This window comes from Brassica napus, chromosome C5, assembly GCF_020379485.1.
Source record: "Brassica napus cultivar Da-Ae chromosome C5, Da-Ae, whole genome shotgun sequence".
Taxonomy (NCBI): Eukaryota; Viridiplantae; Streptophyta; class Magnoliopsida; order Brassicales; family Brassicaceae; genus Brassica; species Brassica napus.
In genome coordinates, this window is record NC_063448.1 from 27,518,656 (window position 1) to 27,544,046 (window position 25,391).

General features: G+C 42.4%; 2 protein-coding genes and 1 long non-coding RNA gene across 12 annotated transcripts; 2 read left to right on the forward strand and 1 right to left on the reverse strand.

Moving 5' to 3' along the window:
- Positions 1-1,984: 1,984 nt before the first annotated feature.
- Positions 1,985-3,862, reverse strand: LOC106402426 (E3 ubiquitin-protein ligase MARCHF2). Its single transcript, XM_013843161.3, has 7 exons — positions 3,602-3,862; positions 3,265-3,515; positions 3,109-3,194; positions 2,852-2,998; positions 2,477-2,579; positions 2,286-2,398; positions 1,985-2,217 (listed from the first exon to the last, which is right to left on the reverse strand). Exons 2-7 carry the CDS (start codon positions 3,476-3,478, stop codon positions 2,128-2,130), a joined length of 753 nt encoding a protein of 250 aa, XP_013698615.1. The 5' UTR covers positions 3,479-3,515; positions 3,602-3,862; the 3' UTR covers positions 1,985-2,127.
- Positions 3,863-4,249: 387 nt separating this feature from the next.
- LOC106405364 lies at positions 4,250-14,863 on the forward strand. 10 transcript variants are annotated; one of them, XR_007323369.1, is made up of 15 exons: positions 4,302-4,480; positions 4,605-4,655; positions 4,855-5,043; positions 5,125-5,180; positions 5,280-5,386; positions 5,474-5,547; positions 5,937-6,050; positions 6,168-6,294; positions 6,471-6,571; positions 6,961-13,801; positions 13,891-14,021; positions 14,127-14,191; positions 14,273-14,354; positions 14,441-14,523; positions 14,623-14,863. It is a non-coding gene; the product is annotated as an uncharacterized LOC106405364 (long non-coding RNA). The 10 variants fall into 10 exon arrangements; XR_007323371.1 differs by having other exon boundaries at positions 5,280-5,320; positions 6,951-13,801; XR_007323367.1 differs by lacking the exon at positions 4,605-4,655 and having other exon boundaries at positions 4,250-4,480.
- Positions 14,864-19,519: 4,656 nt separating this feature from the next.
- LOC106404105 lies at positions 19,520-21,295 on the forward strand. Its single transcript, XM_013844856.2, has one exon. The coding sequence runs from the start codon at positions 19,520-19,522 to the stop codon at positions 21,293-21,295; it is 1,776 nt and encodes a 591-aa protein (XP_013700310.2).
- Positions 21,296-25,391: the final 4,096 nt, after the last annotated feature.

Below are 25,391 nucleotides of genomic sequence, written 5' to 3' on the forward strand. Positions count from 1 at the left end.
CCTGGAATTGCCGGAAGAATCATAGCCTCTACCTGTGGAATCCTCTTGTGGTCAGTCAGTATTTGTGCCTCAGCCCAGATACTGACTGACCACAAGAGGATTCCACAGGTAGAGGCTATGATTCTTCCGGCAATTCCAGGAAGATGGTGTTTTACGGATGGTTCCTGGAAAGAGAATGAGATTTTTTCAGGTCAAGGATGGTACAGTACTCTAGAAGGATTTGCGGGTTTGATGGGTGCAAGGAATGTTCGGGCTTCTCTTACTCCTCTTCATGCGGAGATGGAAGCTTTATTATGGGCAATGGAATGTATGAAAAACTTACGACAATTTCATGTTACGTTTGCAACGGATTGTTCTCAATTGGTGAAGATGGTTTCAGAACCAGAAGAATGGCCAGCATTTGCAAGTTATTTGGAAGATATAAACAGCCTGAAAGAGAGTTTTGGTCCCTACAATCACACATCACCTTTATAATTCATAAATATTTTATTGTTTATTGTTTTAATCCTTAAAAAAATTATATCTCATATATATTTTAATTTTTGTTTACAGATTTTAAATTTTACCCATAAAATTAAATATAACTTTAAAATAAGATTTAAAATATTTTAAACTAGATTTAGACAACAAAAATATACAAAAGAAACTTAACAATTTTTTTTTTAAATTACATGAAGGCATAACTATTACACAAATTTAAATATTACAACAACACTAATAGTGAAGTAAGTTTTATCTGTAACCTTCAAAATTGTCAAATATTGTCCAAATTTTTTTGTGTAAATGAAGATGGTTGTTATTGTTGTTTTTGATGTCTTTTCCGTACAATTCTTTATTGTTCATATCGAATATATTCACGAGAATTAACATCATCAAAAAGAAATTAGTCTTTTAGCAATATTTTATGTTTCTCTTTTACTTTCTTGTTCCGATCTTATGTATTTACAAGTATCAAGATCACCTGATTTCAACAATTTTTAACTCGTAATCTACAAAGTAAAAATGAGTAGAGCCATTTTACTTCGAAATGCACTAATAGATCATATATGCATTTCGAAAATCATTTTATGGAATAATATGATATTTTGTTTGAAGTTTAATATTAATTAAGTTATTTTTATTAAATTTTTATAGAGTATTTTATTAATTAATATTGTTGCATATGTTTATATATATATGTTAGTTATTTACAAAAGCTTTTTATGAATTCAAATTAGTTATGACAAAAATAAGGTCCATATTATAAAATACAAATAGTTTTGAAGTTGAGTTTGAAGTTTTGCTTTTGGAGAAGACCACCTTTAAACTTCAAATATAGAGTTTTAGAAACATAGTTCATTTTTGGAGATACTCTTACGAATTGAACTAGAAAATTTCGGTTCAATCTTCTGTTATTTGATTTTCTAAAATTATGGTAAATTTAACTTTTTTTGTTCCAGTTAAATTTATGTTTAAGCTGATTTTTTTTTTATTTAAAGTTGATTATCTTCAATTAATTTTGGTTAGTTGAGTTCATTTTCTCAGTTTGTTTGCGTAATTTTGATCAGAATCAGATTAATTTTGTTTTTGCCTAACCGAAACAACCGACGGGACCGACTACTACACTGAACAGACTTAGAGCATGATTATTGGAAGGTTCTTAGGGTGAGGTTATTAGCGGAATATAAGAACTCCTCTCTTAACTTTTAACTAAAAAAGCTAAGAACCGTTTCTTAAAACTCTTATTTAAGAGCTGGTTCTTAGCTTTTTTAGTTAAAAGTTAAGAGTCATGTTCTTATATTCCGCTAAGAACTCCATCTCAAGAATCCTCCAATAATCATGCTCTTACAACCGGTTCTGAATTGAATTGAGAAGCAGACAATTTGGGTTCAGTTCGGCTGGCTAGGGTATAGATCCCAACGCTAGGAAAACGAAACGATTGAAGAAAGAAAAAGAGATGATCACCCTACATTACTGTGTAAACCTCACAGTTTCATCAGAATCGTTGAAATGAAGAGTATAAATAAAATAAACTTCGAAAAAATCATTTAACAAAATCGTTGAAACAACCTTAAAATCAATGACGAGTATAATTTACAGGTGAAATGAGGAGTATAGATCCAGCGAGCTCTTTTCTCATATTTATGTTCAATAAAGTCCCAACATTCTAAGTTCCATTACATGACTCTGGTCAAGGTCAGGAACATTCTTGCATTCTCGGTCTTCCACTATATACTCCTGATACAGAAACACAATGTTGTATATCAAGGAAACCAATCACAGTAAGTAAATAAACAAGAGAAAACCTTTGTGAGTTCTTGTTTGGCAAGAACATGGTAGTGCCGCTCATTGATCCTTTGACCACATATAATTGCGATGAAGAACCCATAAAGTAGTCCTACCAAGACAATGGCCAAAACTGCAACATAAAACAGACTCATTGGATATTGAGACCCATATCTCAAAGATGATGGTAGAAAGCGAGAAGAGGTGTTACCAGCTAATGTGTAGAAGCCATAAGGATGTTCCTCATAACCGAACATCTCACGTAGTTCTTCACCGTAGAACTTGTAAACTAGTAACCCCAAGAACGCTACAACCTGTTGATGCATGAAGACTTTATTCATCAGTATAAATGCCTTGACTTAACTTCACAGGTATCAACCAAATCCAAATATACATAAGGGATCTCATGTGTCGGTTTATGAATGCAACAATAAACAACAGATTTGGTCATAAACTGATAATTACGGCAGTTATAACTACGGATTTGCGGTCTCATCAGAGTGTATTCGAAAAGAAAAACGAGAGTCAAGAAGCTGATAAACATGGTAAAGAAAGTGTATTCTACTTAGGAGAACAAGTAATGTACCATCTGGACAGTGATGAAAATGAAAGCATGATCTCTAGCAACCAGGAGCTGAAATCTCAATCTCAACCACCATCTATCAGGAGGCACATTGGCTCGGAGTTTGAACACAGCTCTACACTCTGTACAATGCGAAAATGCAAAACCTTCCTGAAACATAAACTAGCATTCAGAACATACACATCCCAGAGACAAAGCATTTCATAAACCTACAAAGATAAAGGCCAACAAAGAACAAACGTCATAGAAACTAATACTACCTTGGTGGAGCGCCAGTTGTCGAGACAAGATCTGTGAACGTACTTCTGAGTACCTTTACAATTGCACGGACCAATCAGATCTTCCCCTGCAATGCAACACATAACACAAGAATCAAAGTCGTTTCAGTTTTGAGATCAAGAAAGCCTTGTTCATACCTCCAACGTCTAGGCAAATTCGACATTGTGGTTGATCTACAGCAACGAGATGCGTAGTTTCGTCGTCATCGTCATCATCACCACTCTCAGCTATCTCTCCTTCCTCTACAACACGATCACCTCTTTCCGCTGCTACGATTTCGTTCGTGGATGTGGATTCGTCGAATAGAATCTGTTCTCCGTTCCGGTCATCATCACTAGGCACTAACTGCATCTCTTGAACATTCTAAAATATCTTGAAATGCAATAACCTATGAGAAATCAACAAAATTCTCAACAATTCGCATCAGAAAACTCGATCTAGGGTTTCATCGAAAGATTCTCAAAGGAAGCTTACACGAATTCAACTGATTCTCGAAGATTTTCTTCGAAGCCAAGCATTGCTTGTAGTTCGCTCAGCGTTTGCGACTAAGAAATTGGTGAACTATAGCTGCGAATCAGAGTGGTAAGGATTGATTTGATTGTCTCGATCAATTCATCACTATGTGTTAAATACAGTGACGACGACGACGACGAAGATCTTTGAGCTTTGAGAGAGATGAAGATGATGAAAGGAGATTTGATTGAGATCAGAAAAGAAAAGTCTGAGGGGCGAAACTGGAATTTAAAAATATGTCGATCTGTTAGCGACACGTGGATTATTGTAAACCGATCGGTTGGTGTGGTCCGTACCGAGAACAGATCGAATTTAGAAAAAGTAGCCGATCGGTATTTAGCAATAATCCGTATTGAAACTAAAAACCGAGAATCCCGGTTTGTTGGATCTTGTTTACTCCGGTCTACCAATTCATTACTATGTGTTGAACACAGAGACAACGAAGAAAAGAAAAGTCTGAGTGCAAAACTGGAACTGAAAAAACACGTGGAGAGCACGTGATACGTGGATTAGCTTAAACCGATTGATTGGGATGGACCGAACCAAGAAGCGATAGAATTTACAAGTCGCCGATCGAAACTGTATTGAAACCGAAACCGGAAACCGAGAATCTCGGTTCGGTTTACTTCCGAACGCCAGGACTACTGAGTGGACCTGTGAAGTTCATCGTTAACTTGGCAGAGTCGTTCCGTTGAGTCCGTAGAGATCAGAATCAATTTGTTTGGCCGAGAGAGAGAGAGTGAAGGAGAAGAAGATGGCTGAGACTGTGCATTCTCCGATCGTGACTTTTGCATCGATGCTATCGCTTCTTGCTCTTTGTCCACCTTTCGTCATTCTCCTGTAAGCTCTCATCATTTCTCGTTACTCTTTCTCATCAGACCGGCTCGCACAGTATGTCACCCCCTTAGTTCATAGCTTAGATCAAATAAGTGACTGAATGTGTTTCTGATTTTGAAACTTGTAGATAAGAGACACTGATACATTGTATGAGCTTCCTTGTTCTTTGTCTGAGATTGTGAGTTTTCAAATTAAGCAAACATGGGTGGTACATTGTTGGTCCATAATATTTTCTTTTGTTTGCTTATAAATTTATGGGGACCTGTGGCCATTTTTATTATTCAGATCTTTCATTATATTCCAGATATGGAGAGTTGAGTTCGACTGCAGTAGACTCCTTGAAACGTAATATTTACACCTCTTTTATTGATGTTTAGTTTCATTCCTCTGGATTCTTGTGGGAGAATGGAGTTAAAGGGCTCATCAACATATGGCCAAGACCCACTGCCATCGCTTGGAAGATCATCTTTTGCTATGGAGCATTTGAGGCTGCTCTCCAGCTTCTTCTTCCTGGTAAAAGAGTTGAAGGCCCAGTTTCTCCGACGGGGAACCGACCAGTTTACAAGGTTCGACAGATGGCTCTACTTAAGTATCAGTTAGCCTTGTGTGTGATGCAAATAAACAACTGTGTGGTTCTGTTCTTGTAGGACAATGGTATGGCTGCCTATTTTGTGACACTAGCCACCTATCTTGGTCTTTGGTGGTAAGCAATGTTTAATTCTTTCGAATGCTTTATGTTGGATTGCGTTTTGACAGTATTTATGCTTTACGTATATGAGTTGAGTTGTCTTTTGCTATTCAGGTTCGGGATATTCAACCCTGCAATTGTCTACGATCACTAGGGTGAAATATTTTCGGCACTGATATTCGGAAGCTTCATATTTTGTGTTCTGTTATACCTCAAACTAAGTGTGCATGCATGTTTCTCCTTAGTCTCTAAAAATGTAGTCTTCGGTTTTTATGTTTTTAAAACTTGTGTGTTTTGTCTTTTACAAGGGTCATGTTGCACCTTCATCAAGTGATTCTGGTTCATGTGGTAACACCTTATTATCGACTTCTACTGGGTCTGGGTGAGTTATTCCTGAAGATCATGTTTTCTTTCTGAAATCACTGGTTGGGATTTGCTTACGTCTTGGCAATGTTAGCCATCACTGGTTGGAATTCTGTGCTAGACATTCTGAGCTAAAGCTTTCTTAAAGCTCCAAAGTTAGTGGACCTGTAAACATCATTGTCTTCTTACCGGCATTAATTCATTTAGTTGATTAAACACAAGAAGATTAGTTTGGTATGAGTATGGTCTTAAATGTCAGAGGGCGAAGGAGATGAATAAAGTATTCAATAGTTATCATAACATTCATAGATGAGATCTTATATCACTCTTTGCGTCCAGATTATCATTATCACAATCCACTTTGTGGCAATCTTATTCTCAATGTATCCTTTGCGTTGGGCTTTGCAGGGCATGGAGTTATACCCTCGAATTGGTAAGAACTTTGACATCAAGGTTTTTACTAATTGCAGATTTGGTATGATGTCCTGGGCTGTTCTTGCCGTCACCTACTGCATTAAGCAGGTACTTTTAGATACATTCCCACTTTGTTACGACATAACCTGGATGTTTCTTTGAGTCCTTATTTGATCAGAGAGCCTCACCCTTCTAATATGCGGTCCCTATACTTTTCTTTACCAGTATGAAATAAATGGGAGAGTATCTGATTCAATGCTTGTGAACACCATTCTGATGCTGGTGTATGTCACGAAATTTTTCGGGTGGGAAGCTGGTTACTGGAACAGCATGGACATCGCACATGACCGAGGTATGCGTCTGGTACATATATCAAAATTACATCACCATGAACAAAATTTGCTGCACTATTTGGCCATAATATCCTTGCGGGTTTTGTTTATGTGGCTAATGCAGAAGCAAATGGTTCAGATTTTTGAGCTTTATGATTGGTGATTTTTTCATACTTTATAATTGTTGATTTTTCAGCGGGATTCTACATTTGCTGGGGCTGTCTAGTGTAGGTGCCTTCTATTTATACATCTCCAGGCATGTACCTTGTGAACCACCCAGTCAAACTTGGAACTCAGGTGCAAAATATTTGAACTTCATAGATGAATATAGAAGGAATAGATACATTAGAAATACCCTGTCTGTTACAAATGAAAAAAGTCTTAAAGATACCACTTTCGTGGGAAAGCAAAAAACAATTCAGGTTTTCTAAGGTAGTTCTAGAAATTGCCTTTTAAGTCTGTTAATTGAAATACTTGGTATCTTTCATTACAGTAGGAACAAGAGAGTTACAATTTAAACATATGTTTAAGTCCTTGCATACTATGGCTCAAGATTATAGATTTCGGATATCAGTCTATGCAGTAGCATAATTCTATTAGTGATACGCTATCGATGGTACAATAGTTGGGACATCTATGCGTATTTCTATCTCTTGGACTTAATAATCTCCTTCAGTGGTTTGCAGTTGGCAATATACATTCTGGTGGCGGGGATTCTTTGCATTTACATAAACTATGATTGCGATAGACAAAGGCAAGAGTTCAAGAGGACAAACGGGAAATGCTCGGTTTGGGGCTAAGTGTAGCATCCCTATCCCGCAGTCTGAACTGGATCAGTCCAAGGTCGGACTGATCAGACGGGACAGACATGTTGGACATGTCATCTGGATAGTACTGGTCAGATTAAGACGATACGGTATGTCCGAACATAGCAGTTGAGCTTGTCGGACTAAGCTGGACGGATTCAGACAAGGCAGCTGGACTTGTCATCCGAGATCAGTAGTCAATGTGTGGACTGACTGGTATACGTTCTGACGGGAACAGATACTGAGTTGAACATGAACTGATTAGCCAAGCAAAATGGCGGAAACAGTTATCTGACGGTTACTGAATTTATAAACTGCTTGGCGGTTACCGGGAGCAGTTACCGAGTGGTTACCGAACAGTTTGGCGGGTGGTTATTAAGCCGGTTACTGAACTGCTGGAGAAGTTGGGAGAGCAAGTACTGAACTACTTAATTGAACCGAGAGTGGTTACTGGTTTCGGAGTAATAAGTAACTGCCCGGATAGACGGTTGAAGGGAAAAAGGAGCGCGGGGATGGTTAGAGCGGTTGGGAGGCGGTTATGTGCGTCTGAGTAACTGCCCAGTCTCTTTTAATGAGATTTCCGCGGATCAGAGAAGGGACATCTCTGCTCTATACGGTTCAGGAGAGACTAGAGAGAGAGATATACTGAGAGAAGGCGATTCTGATCGGAAAGATAGAGAGAGTTGGCCGGAAGGCGGATCGGGGTCTCAGTTACTGGCCGCGGGTCTGTCTGGTGCACTGCGACTCCGTCTGATCTGAACATGATCGGATCGCGACTGGGATACCGAGAGACAATGATACTGGATCGAAGGGATAGAGCGTGGGTACTGATAATAGATCGGCATACTGTATCTGATCAGGTACAGTACGGGAAGGGAACATATCGAATCTGTGTTCTGCGTGGGTTCTTGTGAATTCGAGTTCTCCTTCATACCGTGGGCTTGATGATGTGGATCTTCCCTGATGGATGGCGAGTTCTGTGGAGGCTGGCTCGGCTGGTTCTGTACACGGTTTGATGGTTTCTGATGGGAGGCGTCCGTACTGATGATACAGATCAGACGGCAAGAGTTATCTGAGGCGGTTATCAGATGTTTGGTGCTGGAATGCGATTCTGACGGTTGAGGCTTCAGATCGAGTCTTAGTTCTGTTCCGACGATGGTAATGGCCGTGTCTTGATGGAACGGCTGGTAGCGAGGCGTCTTCTATTCATCACGGACTGAGTGTTGGTTGGAGCTTGAGAAGATTTGATCTGGTCGTATGCTGGAGAGGCAGGAAGGTGGCTGTGAAGCCGGGTGTGTTTACAGGGATCTGGATGCGTGCTGATTGATCTAGGTGTGATCAATGTGGTTCTTGAACGCTAGCAAGGCTGGCGTACTATCGGTACTGGAAGGCAGGTTGGAGACATAGCCAGGGCAGGATGGCCGTGAGGTGTACTGAAGGGATCGAGGGCTGTAGAGCCGAATATGTACTGACTGGTCTAGGTATGATCAATGACTGGTTCTGGAACGCTAGCAAGGCTGGCGTACTGTCTATTCTGGATGGCTGGTTGGAAACCAAGCCGTCTCTCTTTGTTCATGGTCATGTGGGGATGGTTGGCTGAGTGCCTAAGTAACAAGGGGATTCGGTTAAGTATCTGATCGAGCTGGCTGGATAAGAACGAATGAGAAAGGATGAAGACAACATGGGTGAAGTGTATGGATGGACTGGCGGACAACTAGCACCGAGGCAGTGAGGTACATGTTTATTATATTGTCAGTCTTAGTAATTTGCTAGGATGCTCGATAGATTTAATGAACTTGGGGAACTGAACTGAACCTCATAGAGGAAAACTGGATAAAAATCCTAAGTTAAGAGAATAATTCGGATAGGGCCAGTTTGGTCGAGGGAAGCGAACTGAGGACGAACCGACGGTAAGGGAAACCGGGTCGAAGCCTTTCAAGTGGTATCAGAGCGATTACGGTTCTAGGACAGAGTTCGAAGGATTATTCAAGATTTGTCTAGACCGAACAGACGTGGAAAATGCTAAGCGCGAGCATTGGAGAACTGACGAGAGACTTGATCTTGGGAGTGATCAAGTCGGACTTACACTTTGTATGGGCAAATGTAAGTTAGAAGTTTAACTGGAAAGAAACCGGAGATAAGATCATTGATGGATGATTGGATTGGTTGAATGAAGTCTGAGTTAAAGATCATTTGGGGAATGATCGGATTGCTTAAGGTGTTCTGGATTACTCAAGAGAGTTATCCAATAAATTTTTCTAAGTGTTGGAAACAACAGAGAGGTTTACTTAAGTCAATGGATCCGGATTCTGAAGTGAAGAAACAGGAAGGATTGACTAAGAGATTTCTGAAGCTTAAGGAAGGTTAAGCAGACTGGAATCAAGAAGAACCAAGCTGTTCGAGAAAGCGAAAGATGATTCAAAAATGTCAAAGAAAGACAATGAACTGTCAAGGACAATGATGTCGGATATGGAGCCAAGGAGCTGACGAGTTTAATTCTGTATGGACAAGACGTCCGTAACTGGATCTGAAAGGGGGACTTCAGACGGAAGGCCTTCAAGGCAAGATAGCCGAGTGGATGAGCCGGATGTTGTAAACGAGAACTGAGTTGTACAGGTGGTCTGAGAATTGAGATAGTATCTCAATGAACGGGTTAAGGCAATGGATGGTTTGCTACGAGATAACCTGAAAGAGTCAGGAAATCGGAAAACTGAATTGGACTAGTCGTCCATGGAAGAGCCTAAGGACTAATGGCCAAGGCACTGATGCTGGAATGTGAAGTACAGAGACTTACATTCGAATGGAACGTCTGTTGAGAATGCTTAGATGGATTCTAAGGTTTTCAAGGTAATGGACAAGCTGGTCCGGGAAAATGGAACTGGAAGTTTCATAAAAAGATTTTTGGAAAAATCTGAGTGAGACTTACACTTAGCAAGTGGCAAGTGTGAGCAAGTCTGGATATAAAGAACTAGACGAGAGAATTGTCAAGTATGACTAAGCTCGATTGTCTTAGTAGGTTTGTGCGGTCCGAGAGTTGAGATTATCGGAACAAAAGATTGGAAGTCAGGTGTACTTGCCAAAGACTTGTTAGGTGAGCAAGAAACTACTCGGAGGTATAAGATGCTATAGATGATGAGTTGTGGTCGGAGTTTCAAAAGTGGTAAATGATCGGTTCCTGCCATGAGCGTCTAGATCACACAATGTAATTAAGGGTTGTGATGCTTGCTAAGGCTTGCTAGATTTTGGATGACGGTTCGATGATTTGGGACGATCATTTGAGTTTAGATTATTGATTCCTTTCATGCGAAAGTCTAGATAAGTCTAGGTGCTTATGGCTGAGATGCTCATTAAGACTTAGCTTGATTGTAAGACGGCTGCTCGATGACTTGGAATGATAATGCTGGACCAGACTAAGTGTATGATTAACTGGACAAGTGGGAATACTAAAACCATTAGTGTTAGTGTTGATGATATGTCCTTAGGAACCGAGTGGGATTGCTGAGGCATAACAGTTCTGATACTGTATGTTCTGGTGTCTATGGAAACCGAGAGTTTCCAAGACGTGACTGTCTGTCATCGCGTGTTCTGTCCTGACGTTTGTGGGAACCGGAGAGTTGCCAAGACGTAAATGTTGTCGCGTCAGTGGGAACTAGATTAGTTCGCCATCGCGTGTCTGTACTGCTGTCTGCGGAAACCCAATCTGATGTCTGTGGGAGATGTACCTTCCAAGACATAACTGTACTGTCACTGGAACTCAAGGAGTTCACTACTGTGGGTTTCCGATCGCGATGAAAGCATGGATGGGAACTAGTGAGAGTTTGCCATCTCATGTCTGTAGGATGTCTGTCTGTTTGATATGCCATGTATATACTGATGTCTTTGGGAACTGTTGAGTCTTCCAAGACATAACTGCGACTGAGTCAATGGGAAAAGATGAGTTTGTCATTATGGGATTGTGAACCGGGAAGGACTGGGAGTCCGAAAGGAAAATTGTGCAAGGGATCAAGTGTAGGATCCAGTAAGATATGTTTGTAAGGATCAAGAATGATCCGGAGGTGTCAATAAAGATCAGTAAAGATCTGAGAAAAGCTGATGTCGATCATAAGTGGTCGGGATTGGTTAGGATCAGGGAGTGATCCGAGGAAAACAACTATAAGGATCAAGATGAGATGCATGCGTTCTAAAAAGATTAAGTTCCTAGTAGTCGGAGTTAGGCCATGCTAAGGAACACTGGAGTGCGAGAATCAAACAGTCAAGTCAGGATTGGACTGAGACTGGTCGAACTGAGTCCTAGAAGGACTAAGGTTGGGTCATGAGTGACTGCGACCAGTTAAGGAACAGACTGGAAAACACTTAACAAAGGTAGCGAGTTAAACTTCGAGAATTAAGGTAAACTGGTCAACACTGTTGGGAGTTGTGTGTTCTCACCAAAGTGTGTGTCCAAAGACCGAGGAATTGCTCGAAAGTAGGAGCTGCTATGCTTACTGAGTTGGTGAACTGAACTGAGTCTGCTGAGACTAAGTATGTGGAAAGACACTGAAACGAGGAAATCGGTAGCTGAGATCGAATTTGTTGAGTGGGATTGTGACCAGAAAGTCTTGAACACAGTAACGGTCGAGTGACCAAAAGCCTGAGAATTGAGTTAAGGCATGAGTGCCGTGTGTTAGGATTCATTCCGAGTGGGGGAGACTGTCCTGATTAGGTAGAACAAAGTTCTATTAACTGCTGAATTCGAGGACGAATTCATTCCAAGTGGGGGAGACTTGTAGCATCCCCATCCCGCTGTCTGAACTGGATCAGTCCAAGGTCGGACTGATCAGACGGGACAGACATGTTGGACATGTCATATGGATAGTACTGGTCAGGTTAAGACGATACGGTATGTCCGAACATAGCAGTTGAGCTTGTCGGACTAAGCTGGACGGATTTAGACAAGGCAGCTGGACTTGTCATCCGAGATCAGTAGTCAATGTGTGGACTGACTGGTATACGTTCTGGCGGGAACAGATACTGAGTTGAACATGAACTGATTAGCCAAGCAAAATGGCGGGAACAGTTATCTGACGGTTACTGAATTTATAAACTGCTTGGCGGTTACTAAATTTAGACAAGGCAGCTGGACTTGTCATCCGAGATCAGTAGTCAATGTGTGGACTGACTGGTATACGTTCTGACGGGAACAAATACTGAGTTGAACATGAACTGATTAGCCAAGCAAAATGGCGGGAACAGTTATCTGACGGTTACTGAATTTATAAACTGCTTGGCGGTTAACGGGAGCAGTTACCGAGTGGTTACCGAACAGTTTGGCGGGTGGTTATTAAGCCGGTTACTGAACTGCTGGAGAAGTTGGGAGAGCAGGTACTGAACTACTTAATTGAACCGAGAGTGGTTACTGGTTTCAGAGTAATAAGTAACTGTCCGGATAGACGGTTGAAGGGAAAAAGGAGCGCGGGGATGGTTAGAGCGGTTGGGAGGCGGTTTTGTGCGTCTGAGTAACCGCCCAGTCTCTTTTAATGAGATTTCCGCCGATCAGAGAGGGGGCATCTCTGCTCTATACGGTTCAGGAGAGACTAGAGAGAGAGAGAGATACTGAGAGAAGACAATTCTGATCGGAAAGATAGAGAGAGTTGGCCGGAAGGCGGATCGGGGTCTCAGTTACTGGCCGCGGGTCTGTCTGGTGCACTGCGACTCCGTCTGATCTGAACATGATCGGATCGCGACTGGGATACCGAGAGACAATGATACTGGATCGAAGGGATAGAGCGTGGGTACTGATAATAGATCGGCATACTGTATCTGATCAGGTACAGTACGGGAAGGGAACATACCGAATCTGTGTTCTGTGTGGGTTCTTGTGAATTCGAGTTCTCCTTCATACCGTGGGCTTGATGATGCGGGTCTTCCCTGATGGATGGCGAGTTCTGTGGAGGCTGGCTCGGCTGGTTCTGTACACGGTTTGATGGTTTCTGATGGGAGGCGTCCGTACTGATGATACAGATCAGACGGCAAGAGTTACCTGAGGCGGTTATCGGATGTTTGGTGCTGGAATGCAATTCTGACGGTTGAGACTTCAGATCGAGTCTTAGTTCTGTTCCGACGATGGTAATGGCCGTGTCTTGATGGAACGGCTGGTAGCGAGGCGTCTTCTATTCATCACGGACTGAGTGTTGGTTGTAGCTTGAGAAGATTTGATCTGGTCGTATGCTGGAGAGGCAGGAAGGTGGCTGTGAAGCCAGGTGTGTTTACAGGGATCTGGATGCATGCTAGTACTGGTTGGATCGTGGGCTGCAGAGCCGAGTTTGTACTGATTGATCTAGGTGTGATCAATGTGGTTCTTGAACGCTAGCAAGGCTGGCGTACTGTCGGTACTGGAAGGCGGGTTGGAGACATAGCCAGGGCAGGATGGCCGTGAGGTGTACTGAAGGGATCGAGGGCTGTAGAGCCGGATATGTACTGACTGGTCTAGGTGTGATCAATTACTGGTTCTGGAACGCTAGCAAGGCTGGCGTACTGTCTATTCTGGATGGATGGTTGGAAACCAAGCCGTCTTTCTTTGTTCATGGTCATGTGGGGATGGTTGGCTGAGTGACTAAGTAACAGGGGGATTCGGTTAAGTATCTGATCGAGCTGGCTGGATAAGAACGAATGGGAAATGATGAAGACAACAAGGGTGAAGTGTATGGATGGACTGGCGGACAACTAGCACCGAGGCAGTGAGGTACATGTTTATTATATTGTCAGTCTTAGTAATTTGCTAGGATGCTGGATAGATTTAATGAACTTGGGGAACTGAACTGAACCTTATAGAGGAAAACTGGATAAAAATCCTAAGTTAAGAGAATAATTCGGATAGGGCCAGTTTGGTCGAGGGAAGCGAACTGAGGACGAACCGGCGGTAAGGGAAACCGGGTCGGACCTTTCACTAAGCCCCATCAAAGGTACGATCATAATACACTCTTATGAAGTTAGATTACTCCTTTTTCCAAGTCGTAACCTTTTTTTATATGTGTATGAACAATTTTTATTCTCTCGGTTTGTTGTAGATTGTGGCGACATATAAGACAACAGCTAGTGAAACTAAAACCAGTCTTCTCTTAACCTCTGGATGGTGAGTTTACACACCTTTATGCTATTACAACAATCAATATTACATGTTGTACATCAGATCAAATGTATTTTGATGGTGCAGGTGGGGATTGGCTTGACATTTCCATTATGTTCCTGAGATCTTAAGTTCTTTCTTCTGGACCGTACCTACTCTCTTTAGTAACGTAAAATTTTCTCCATCTCCATCTCTTTGGTCTGTTTTATAATCTTTTGTTGCAAGAGATACATTAAAGACTATTGTTTGAACCAGTTCTTGCCATACTTCTACGTCATATACCTCACGATTCTTCTCTTTGATCGAGCCAAGAGAGACGATGACCGATGCTGATCAAAGTAAGCCACCAAACCTGAATGATTTTTTTTTGTCATATGATATATATACGCATTCTATTAATTCTCACTCTCGATTTGTTACATCTTTTTTTGTAAAAGGTATGGGAAATATTGGAAGTTGTACTGCGAAAAAGTGCGATACAGGATTGTTCCTGGTATTTATTGATAGTCTCTGTTGTCTTCTCTGTTTTTGTTTCGTTCATTCAAACGTTAGAATCGTCCAAAGACCCAAAAATTATATATTTTTTGCTGATTTTGTAAGCCACTTGAGAATTTCTAGCCATGGGTTTCTCTAGATATTGCATTTAAATTTAACCTAATGTTTATCAGTTTTAGATTATATCTTGATTGTACCCTTTTTCATTCTCATAAAATAAGTTCATAATTCATATAAGAATTAGGATACCATACCAATTAGGATACCATACCAGTTCTTTTGTGTGTAGTAGCTAAGTCTTTACCTATTTAGTGTTGAAAGAGCTTTTAATTCAACATCCACGTATTACTTCGTTTTTACTTTAAAATAAAGTAATTTTAAAACTAAATTGAGTTTTACTTTAATGCTAGTGTTCTGTCCCCTGTACTACGTACAGACAAAAATTCATATGTATGTTTTATGAAACTTGAACATGTATAATTAGATTGGTCGAAGATCCAATGAGCTAAGTAACTGATGAGATCCTCAACAAAATTTCCTTTCTGATATACTGTGTTGTCATCTGATCCACTAAAATGATTTGGATTCTCTAGTCTAGTGTGTCAGAAGATTTCACTCTCTTGTATCGACATAGTTTTGACTAGGCCTGAGCATTTTGGACATCAGTTCGGTTTGATTCAGGTATTTTGAGTATTGGGTAAAGGGTTAGAGAATCCATTTACTACTAGATTCATTTTCGATTCGGTTCGAGTAGTTTCAGGTTCGGTTCGGATATTAAAACTAGGAACCAAAAAATACGTAATTTGGTTCTCATTTGGTTCCAGTTTCGATTTGGTTATTTCGGGTAGTTCGGGTAATTAAGGTTAAATTTCAAGTATTTAGGTAAAATATCAAATAATAATGATGATTCGGATAAAAAAATTGGATATTTCGGATTACTTTGGATATTTCAAATACAAATATCTAGATAATTGCGGTACTTTCGAGTAGCTCAGATACTTTGTAATAATCTAGTTTTCTTCAAATATTTTCGGATATTTTTAACAGATTTTTAAATTGTAAATATATATTTAGTTATGTTTTATGTATATATAATTAATATTTTTATATATTCTGGTACCCGTTCGGTTCTGGTTAGATTCTGGTTTGGTTCTTTTATTTAGAATATAGAAATATAGGACCACTTGAATATTTGGAGTTACGGTCCGGTTTCGGTTTCGGGTATTTCGTTTCCAATTTGATTCTTCGGTTTCCAGTTTTTTGCCCATGTCTTGACTTATCCACACCATCATGCACCAGCTTTAAAATGAGTCACTTTGACTTTGTTTCTACCATATTACGGTTAAAACAAACAAATTTGGTTCACGATCTATACTTAGTGATGCATCTTCTCTTTTGTCGGCAACATACCTACTTTCCTTCTATCTATACTATTAAAACAGAAGGTTTTTTTCGAGATGTCTTTTTGTTTTGAAAGTGTTTATAGGTCTATGCCACTGCTTTATTTAAAATAATGTTTTTTTTAATTTAAGATATTAAAAAATGAGATTTTTTTTTTTTTGAAATTCCCTTACTTTTCTTCTAATATTACAATAGTACCACTGTTTTTAATTAAAATATTAATGTTGTTTATTCAAACTAAAAACAGAATATTCCCTTAATATATTCCATGACGTTACATTTTTGTCATTTTTTTAAATAGAAAGAAAATAAAAAGTAGATCTTCGTTGGAAAGAAAATAATAGCTTTTTGGCATTTTTTTTTTGTCAAATATTTAGCAAAAGAAATCGTCAAATCTCAAGCCTTTTTCTCAGTTCTTCTTCGTTTTAAGATACGGTTGGTATTTATATAGCAAAAAACTCAGAAACTATTATTGAATAGCAAGACTATTTAAACAGTTATTATATAGCAAATACTGAACTTTTATTATCACTAACAACTGATCATGGGTCTAGGTGTTATTATATAGTAAAGATTAAATTTTTAGAGTCGGTTTTTTGCGAAAAAAATAATAGTCTCTGAAGGGCCCCAACCCGGCTGCTTAAACTGCGGTCGATGTCCTTCGTCGCTCAGACCACATATTGGCCGAACCTCATAATTTTAGCAATACTTCTATAAATTCGCCCTTAGGCGATGACTACCTTAGACCTTAGCTAGAGACATCCTTAGCTTTTCATAGCTTAGATCATTCATAGTTATACGCATCGGAATATTCTTTCATAACTTTGGATCTACCATACACCTAACCGGTTTAATCATCTATGCTCTAGTTAGCTCAACTAACTACCATTCAGCATAGATATCAGTTCTTAACTCGGTTCGAGTCTAACTATCTGAGGTTTCATTCCTCTAAACCATTCTATCTAAGCAAATATTGCTAGATCATACCTTGGCCACATCCACGGAGCTTGTTAGCTCATCGGCCCAGCTGCTCTAGCTGAATGAACTCGTAGACCAGCTGATCGAGCTGTCATACTCGAACTGAGCTAAGACCGAGCTATGGCCAGCTGCCATATACTGCGTCCAGCTCCTTTACTCATTAAACAACTCCCTTAGGTACTTAGTCATTCAGCCAACCATCCCCACAGACTTAAGTAACCCTTGAGAAGCCTTCAAACAACTAAGGATATGCATTTGGCCCTTCCCGACTCATGCATCATCCAACATCATTTTTGTTTATTAGTTTATGATACCAAGTCCAGATCCTGGACTAATAATACCCATATAATCCTAAGTCAATCAACCAACCACCCCACATGACTCAGAACTGATGAGAGCCCACACTTACCTAACCGGCCATGGAACCATGTCCCAACGTAGCCGATCAGCCTTGCTCTTACAACCGATGCATCCTTTGATCAATCAGATCAGACACCTTGATCCATCATTTAAGGATAAGGTCGTCCATTCTTACCCATGATCAGATCACACACGGCCTTCCTTGAATAATCACACCTAGGCTCAATACTTATGGTCCGCGCCACATTGTACTAGCCATACGCTTCTTCATGGCTTGCTGCTGGTTCCAAATGAATTGGACCTTACACTCCACGTCGTTCCTATTATACTAGGACCCCCATGTGGTTTCTCCATGAGCCGGATCAATCATTCACACCATGATCAAACCCAACACCAATCCATGACCCGCCATGGATCACTATCCAACGTGTAGCATCTAACTATCATCCCAGATGGATGAATTAGATCAACAATGATCCGCCCATTTCCTCAAGGTACTGGATCCTTAGTTTACATCACAATATATATTCTTCAAAGGGGTGTGCCATACTTGGCCTTGATCGCACCTCAAGAGACATAAACATAAACCGAGAAGTAATCATAAATCGGTTACTTTATACTTGATCTTACTAGATCTTGTGCCTTCCCTTATCATGGACGTCCCTGATCCTCTTGCACACGCCTTTATAAAGTCTTATCATATACTTCCAGTATTGATAATATCCATTCATGGGTCGCACCAATCTTCCCTTCCATTGAACTCCCATGAAACCGCTCTATACACTGCATTCGCCTTCAAGGCTGTCCATGCCATTGAGAGTGGAGTCCGGCCTTCTCTCTTCTCTCCTGAACATTTACGTGTGTTCCCAAGCTATAGAGGAAGCCTTGGGCGTGATCATCCATGATCAAACACCTTCAAAGGGTCGTTCCCAACTCCCATGAAATTGCCTTCCCATGCACATCCGCCCTTAAGGCTATCTTGGCCATAGAAAGTGGAATCCGGCTATCCCTCTTATTCCCTGACCATTTGCGTGTGTTCTCAGGCTCTGTAGGATGCTTTGGGTGATATTAACACGGATCAAAACCCATCAAAGAGTCGTTCATAACTTCCCATTTGATCTCTTTCAAAACTGCCTCTTTGTGGCCTTCACACCACTCTTGGTCTTGGATGTTGAATCCGACCAACTCTCTGTTTTTTTCTCTGTATTTATTTGTGTTTCAGGGTGTAGGAGGAAGCCCTGGTGTGCCTGTAAAACCAGAGAACCGTCCTCCTTTTTTAGGAGAAAAGGTGGTTACTTTTCTAACCACTTGTTAGGGAAAAATACCCCGGTATCATTTCCTCCAGCCTCCGGGCAGGACCCAGGCCCCCGGGTCCCCGATAAAGGAACAATCCAGGTCCCCGCTAAAAGGAACCCTGGGACCAGTCCCAGGGACCGACCTCCCTTCCAAGAAATTGAAGATTTCCGATAAGGAGAACCTTCCATATTTCCGAATATGAAAGAGTTCAACCTAAATCAAACCGACTTCAAGACGACTATATAAGGGCTCCTAAGTCCCAAAAGCAAGGGATCGACTCCTCAAGACTTAGAGATTAGAGCTAGGTGGCTAGAACTAGGGTTTATACACCAACCATTGTAGTTCCGGCTTGTTTACTCAATAATACATCTTCTCAAGTCTTTCTCTCTATTATTAACCTCAAATCCCCACGAAATACTTACAAACACACACATACTACCAGCTTATCCATCGTTCCATGGTACTCACAAAGATCCTACACAAAAATCCCCTAACAGTTTGGCACTAGAAGGAGGGGAGTAATCAAACTACGTGACGATGATGGTGGACGAGCATAACGAACCATCCGATGATGCTCAAAGGCTAGCTGAACTCCAGAAGCAAATTGACGGCATGCAGAGCCAAATAACCGAGATGAATCGAACTTGGGAAGCAACCGGGGAAAACCCCAACCTCTCTTCAGAAGTCCAGAGTCTGAAGGAGAAACTTGACGAACACTCCAAACAGCTGGCGCAAGGTGCCGTGAAGCTCAGCCAGTTGCAGTCGGAGAATATGGTCCTCCGGGATCAAAACTAAGCCCGCGGCATGGCAGGCAACAAGAAGCGTCGTTTCAACACCCAGGTTCGACCCATGGGGAATCTGAATACTCCTAACTCCGGAGAAGGCACGACCGATCCAGCTCCTGGGTCAGGCGTAGCCGGGGCAACGCGCGAAGGGGCCGAGAATCCTCAGGTCCACAACCTGGAGGAGAGTGATTCCGAGCCAGAATCTTATAAGGAGACGCCTGAAAAGATATCAGCGACAGAGTCCTCTATGACTGCCTATCTCGAGAAAATGTTCTCCAAGATATTCGACGCCATGCAGTCCATGGTGGAACGCCTACCAGGAGTAGCTCCCCCAATCCGAAGGAGTAACCTGGACTCCTACGCAGACACCCCCTTCGTGGAAGGAATCGCCTCGGTCGAGATGCCTAGGAAGTTTTCCTTCCCCAGCATAAAGATGTACGACGGCACGGGCGACCCCGACGATCATATCGCTCAATACAAGCAATGGAGACTCGCGGTTGCGCTTCCAAAAGAATCCCGCGAGGCTACAATGTGCAAAGTCTTTGGCTCCACTCTGATAGGACCTGCCCTACAATGGTACATCAACCTACCCACCAGGTCCATATCCTCTTTTGCGAGCCTCAGCAACAAGTTTGTGGAGCAATTCGCAAGTAGTAGGAGCCTGGAGAAGACTTCAGACGGTCTCTACGATATTCTTCAGCATCGGGTAGAACCCCTGCGAGACTACATAGCCCGTTTCAATCAAGAAAAGGTGGCAGTTCCCGAATGCAGCATTCCTACCACGATCTCTGCCTTCAAAAGGGGCCTGCTTCCAGACCGGAGCCTCTACAAAGAACTAACCATGTATCCTTGCAAGACAATGGAAGACGTGTTATCCCGGGCCTGGGCGCAAGTGAAGTGGGAAGAAGACGTCGCTAGCCGTGCTAAGGCCCAGCCGAAGCAGGACCAAAAGTCGGTCCGATCGGATCATGGAAATCGGGATGAAAGATCCTCCCAAAGAGCGACCAAGGACTCCGGGAACAGAAACCAGGGCAGGTTCCAGTACCGACCCCTGGAGAAGGAAGAAGGAATGTCGGTATCCACTTGGCCCGACATCTCCCATCTCTCGGTATCCACACCGGAGCTAGTCAACGTCTTGAGGCAGATGGGCCAACAGGTCAAGTGGCCTCAAAAAATGAAGGCACCTGACTCGTTCCGGAACCCAGGCCTCTGGTGCGACTTCCATCGCGACCACGGTCACAAAACTGAAGACTGCGTCGTTCTAAGGATCGAGGTCAATGAACAACTCCAAAAGGGGCATCTCCGGGAATTCCTCTCAGAAAAAGACAAGAACCATCTAAATAAAGAGGTGCCGGCGAAATCCGCTGGAGCTATACCCGCCTCACCACCTCGCCAGGACCGAGTGATCCATGTCATATCCGGAGGTTCAGAGATAAGCGGCGTGAGTCATGCAGCTGCCAAGAAAAGCACCCGCAACACCAAGCACGGCCTGGAGATGACCAAACCAAAACGCTTTCTCCTAGGTACCGACAAAATAAGCTTCACGGCTAAGGAGCAGGAGAAGATCCTGGCTCCCCACCACGATGCCCTGGTCATCTCGCTCACCGTAGCAAACTGCTTGGTAAAAAGAATACTAGTGGATACTGGTATCTCCAGCAACATCATCTTCCAGACTGCTTACCAGGACCTAGGGCTGGAGGAGAGCGCCCTGACGCGCAAAATAACTCCACTCATCGGATTCAGCGGCGAAGTCAAGCAAACAGCCGGAGAGGTCACTCTCCCATTGTATGCTTAAGGGATCAACATGTCTACCAAGTTCCTGGTCGTCGACAGTCAATCAGCATACAACATGATCCTAGGAAGACCCTGGATTCACGACATGGGAGCAGTCCCTTCAACCCTTCAACAAATGGTGAAATTACCTACACCCTGGGGCATCAGAATAATCAAAAGAGATCAGGAGAATTCTCGATCCTGCTACCAGACCACCTTAAAGGGAAATACCAAGGTCTTATAGCAATTACAGAAGAGACCTCGGGTCCCATGAACCCAGGGACCAGAGGTCAAGAGGTCTGGCGGATGGCGATCGGTTCAGAGGACGCGGACCCCGAATCAAGTGAAGGACCACCTAAGGACCGGTATCGACCGCTTCGCATGGTCTCACTCAAGGTCCTCCAAAGCGGTACCTGTTCAGAAGACAGGGACCTCGCAAGATCCTCATCCTCCACCCCTCATGGATCTCGCCAGCCACCAAACCCATGGTCTCGCAACTAAAGAAGCGGGGCATAAGCAACGTGAGGAGACCTCCTCTGAAATCATACCAGAACGATCTGGGGCAGAGGGTACCCTGCCAACGGAGAACAAAGATACCTAGCCAGGCCAGAGTTCTTCAAACCTGGTCAATCTGCTGGATGAATGCGACTAACCATCTCATGACCATGCTGAGAACCTTCAGCACCAGGAAACACTGGCTGCGAATCCCCAATAGCAAGAGAATCTACAGAAGCTGGGGCACGAGACAAATCTCGGTCACGGTCCCCGGACACAAGGGAGAAGCAGTACCCAGCAATGGAGAGAGGGACGACGCGCCAAGAAAACACTCATATAATCCTCAACAAACCGGCATCAAGTCCACCTCCCAGGAGGAAAGCGACAGATGGGTCCAGAGAACCCAGAGGACTGGTCCCGACCACGGAGTGCCGCCAGGGACCATAGCAAGAAAGAGGAATCCTCCAGCAGGGGCACTCATCCAAATAGCGAAACAGAGCCAACGGGCTACATAACAAAGGTAAAACATGGCCTAACCACCGGGGTACCTCGCAAGCTGATGTCTTGTACGGTCTCCGGACCATGATTTTTATTACTTATTATTTAAGCATTATGTTTTCCTACTCCTATGTACGCTGAAATGTCTCCGGACAAAGCTTATGCAATAAAATAGTTTCGACTATAAAAGAATAGTAGGAATATCATAATACTTAAAGGGGCAAACGAGCTGGATCAGGTCCAATCGACCTCCGATCCTGGCCAACCCTCAATGAAAAAGTGGTACGACCACAGAAAAACAAAACGGGTATGAGACATAAGGTAGGAATGGGTCCGCGCAAGCCCGAGTATACCGTCAAAACTACCTAAAACCTCTGTACAGCCTCAGGCATATCGGGGTCCCAAACTAAAATAAATACCCAAACGTGAAAAGTACATGTATTAAAACGCTACTTGCTAAATAATACAGGGGACACAAGGTATAATTGCAAAAGTACTGCGATAGCAGGGAGCAAAAGTGCAAAAGTCCGGGAGCACCCTATAATATCCTGCTTCTCCAGACGTGGAAAGCAGCGTAAGCCTGGCACTTGGGTTTTCACCCATACCAGCACCCTCTAAGTCTGATAGTGGCTTCCTGCAGAAGCAGCGTGCAGCACGGGAACTCGATAGTGGCCAGCTTCCGAGCGGCAGAATACGAAATCCCAACAGGTACCGATAGTGGCCTCGCCTAGGATGGCAGACCCTTAAAAATAATATTCCGGGTTCTGAGAAAGAACTCTGGGCTCAAAAAGGCCTCAAGATCAAGAATCCACAGGTTCCTAAAAATGACCTCAGGGTCCAAAGACTACGAGTCCTATCAAAAACCTCAGGGTCCAGAAGCCATGGGTTCCCTAGAAACAACCTCCGGGTCCTGAACCCATCAGTTCCCCCAAGCGATCCTAGGGTCCAAGGCATAGGGAACCAGCCAAGAATTTAAAAGATCGAGGATTCCAGGGAATCCCCGCACCTAAAGCCCACGCGGCCCGGATCTTGCAAGAAAATCCTCGAAGAGTTTTCTCCGCACCAACACTTAGATTACTCGTGCAGTATTCATCAGCCCTCTAATTCATCTCCGTGAATCAAGCCTCGAAACCCCGAGATCATTCCGCAACCTGCAAAGAAGGGGCAATCACAGAAGCAAAGCCAAAACTCCGGGCTTAAAGGACGAAAGGTCCATCAAGAAAAGAGGTCAAGGTCGACAACAAGCAAGTGAGAGATGCAAAAACTCCGAAAGCATTTTTATAAAGCCGCAACAGGGCCATTGTTCAACAAAATCAAAATAAGCCGCAAAGGACCGTTATTCCAGCAGAAAAAGGGGAAACAGAAATACGAGTTTAGGAGGAAGACCCCCCAGGCCTCCTAGAAACCGGAGGTATGGCGAGCTCATCTTCGAATGTGGGGAGTTGATATTACGTGTATACGCACACCAATTAACCTAATGTGCACACTACCACAATCGAATGGTATGTCGATGTAGCACTTTAGGATCGAATCCACAGAGACCAACGATTACACTTTATCTTTATGGGATCAATACTTAGCTAAAACAATATGGGGGTTTTAAGATTTGAGGGTTTCGTGAGAAATAAGTAACAAGATTAATTAAAGTATTCAAATAATTAAAATGCTAGCCTAGGGTGGTTTGATCGGGTGTTAAGCAAGTGTGAGCCAAACAATTATTCAAGTTCAATTAAGAGCAAGTCTAGAACTCGGATCACTCAAGATAGATCAGCCCACTGTCGTGGTGCTTCACCTTTTGTCAATCGATCTCAGTACCTAAACTGTCGTTTGGACTGAGATGCGATGACAAACATTAAGATCAAGTCCGATCTGTTCACAAAACACCCTAACATCTACTTTCGCTGGTTAGGGATATGATGCTCATTCAAGTTATGTCTAGCAACCTATAACACTTTTGATGAATAGATTAAACCTAGAATCAGGCACTAAGTGGTTAACTTGATGAAAGCCTTAAGAACAACAGTGAATGAAGACAGTCGATTTATAACTTATTTATGTCAAGCTCACGGATCTAACACCCTGACACCCTAGACTAAGCAAGCTGACTACTCAGCCATGAAGAAAGAAAACACAGAGACAGAGATATAAAACAACATGAAATATGACTGAAATAAAGTAATAGGGTTCAGGGGGTTCTTCTCTAAATCGAGAGAGATGGTCTTCTCCCTTTACAAAGTAGCAAAATCTCAAGTCTCAAACTATAAGGTCTGGTTTCTTCTCCAAAAAATAGCGTAGAATAGTCAGGAGAAACAGAAAAAGAAGATATAACCAAGCCACAGGCGGCTGGGAAAGAGATTAGGGCAAATCCCGAAATAGGTTGTAGTTTCCTTAAAGATCTCTGCCGCTGGAACAGTCACTCGGGTTGTTCCGCTCTATCCAGAACAGTCACTTGGGTTGCTCCGCTATCTGGAACAGTCATCAAGACTGTTCTGCGTGAAAATCACCAAATTGCATTGTTTTCTGCCTCTTTTGTTCCAGCTAGTCCATCTCCCATTCAATGCAACTCCAGACCTGTAATGACTCGAAAAGGACTAGGAAGACTCGATAAAGACTTGAAAACCAATTGAAAAGCATATATACAAGATGTATAAAACACCATATATCAATTCCCCCAGACTTAGATCCTTGTTTGTCCTCAAACAATGTCAAGTATCAAGAACAGGGAGAAAGGTTTGAAAGTGTGGGAACTCTCCTATTCTCAGCAACCATACTTTAACCACAAATCTCTGAACCATACAAGCAGTAAAACTAGGACAATACACCCTTACCGGAACCCCACTAACTGTTGTTCGAAAATCGGCTCCATACTCTACATCTCAAACCTGAAAAAGTAACACTATCGAGACAGAACTCCCTATATTCATTTAAGAGTAGCGTGAGCTTCTCATCACAGGCACTATTCAGGGTAGACGGTCTAGGTGTGGAACAAGTTATTTAATGGTGGAGTTAAGAGTGTTTAGGGGCTACCATTTCATTGTAGAGGATGCAGGATATCACACAAAATGGCAAGAGAGGATAGATCCATTGATGTCCACAGCCTCTACTCGTTTTTATATCTGGTGCGA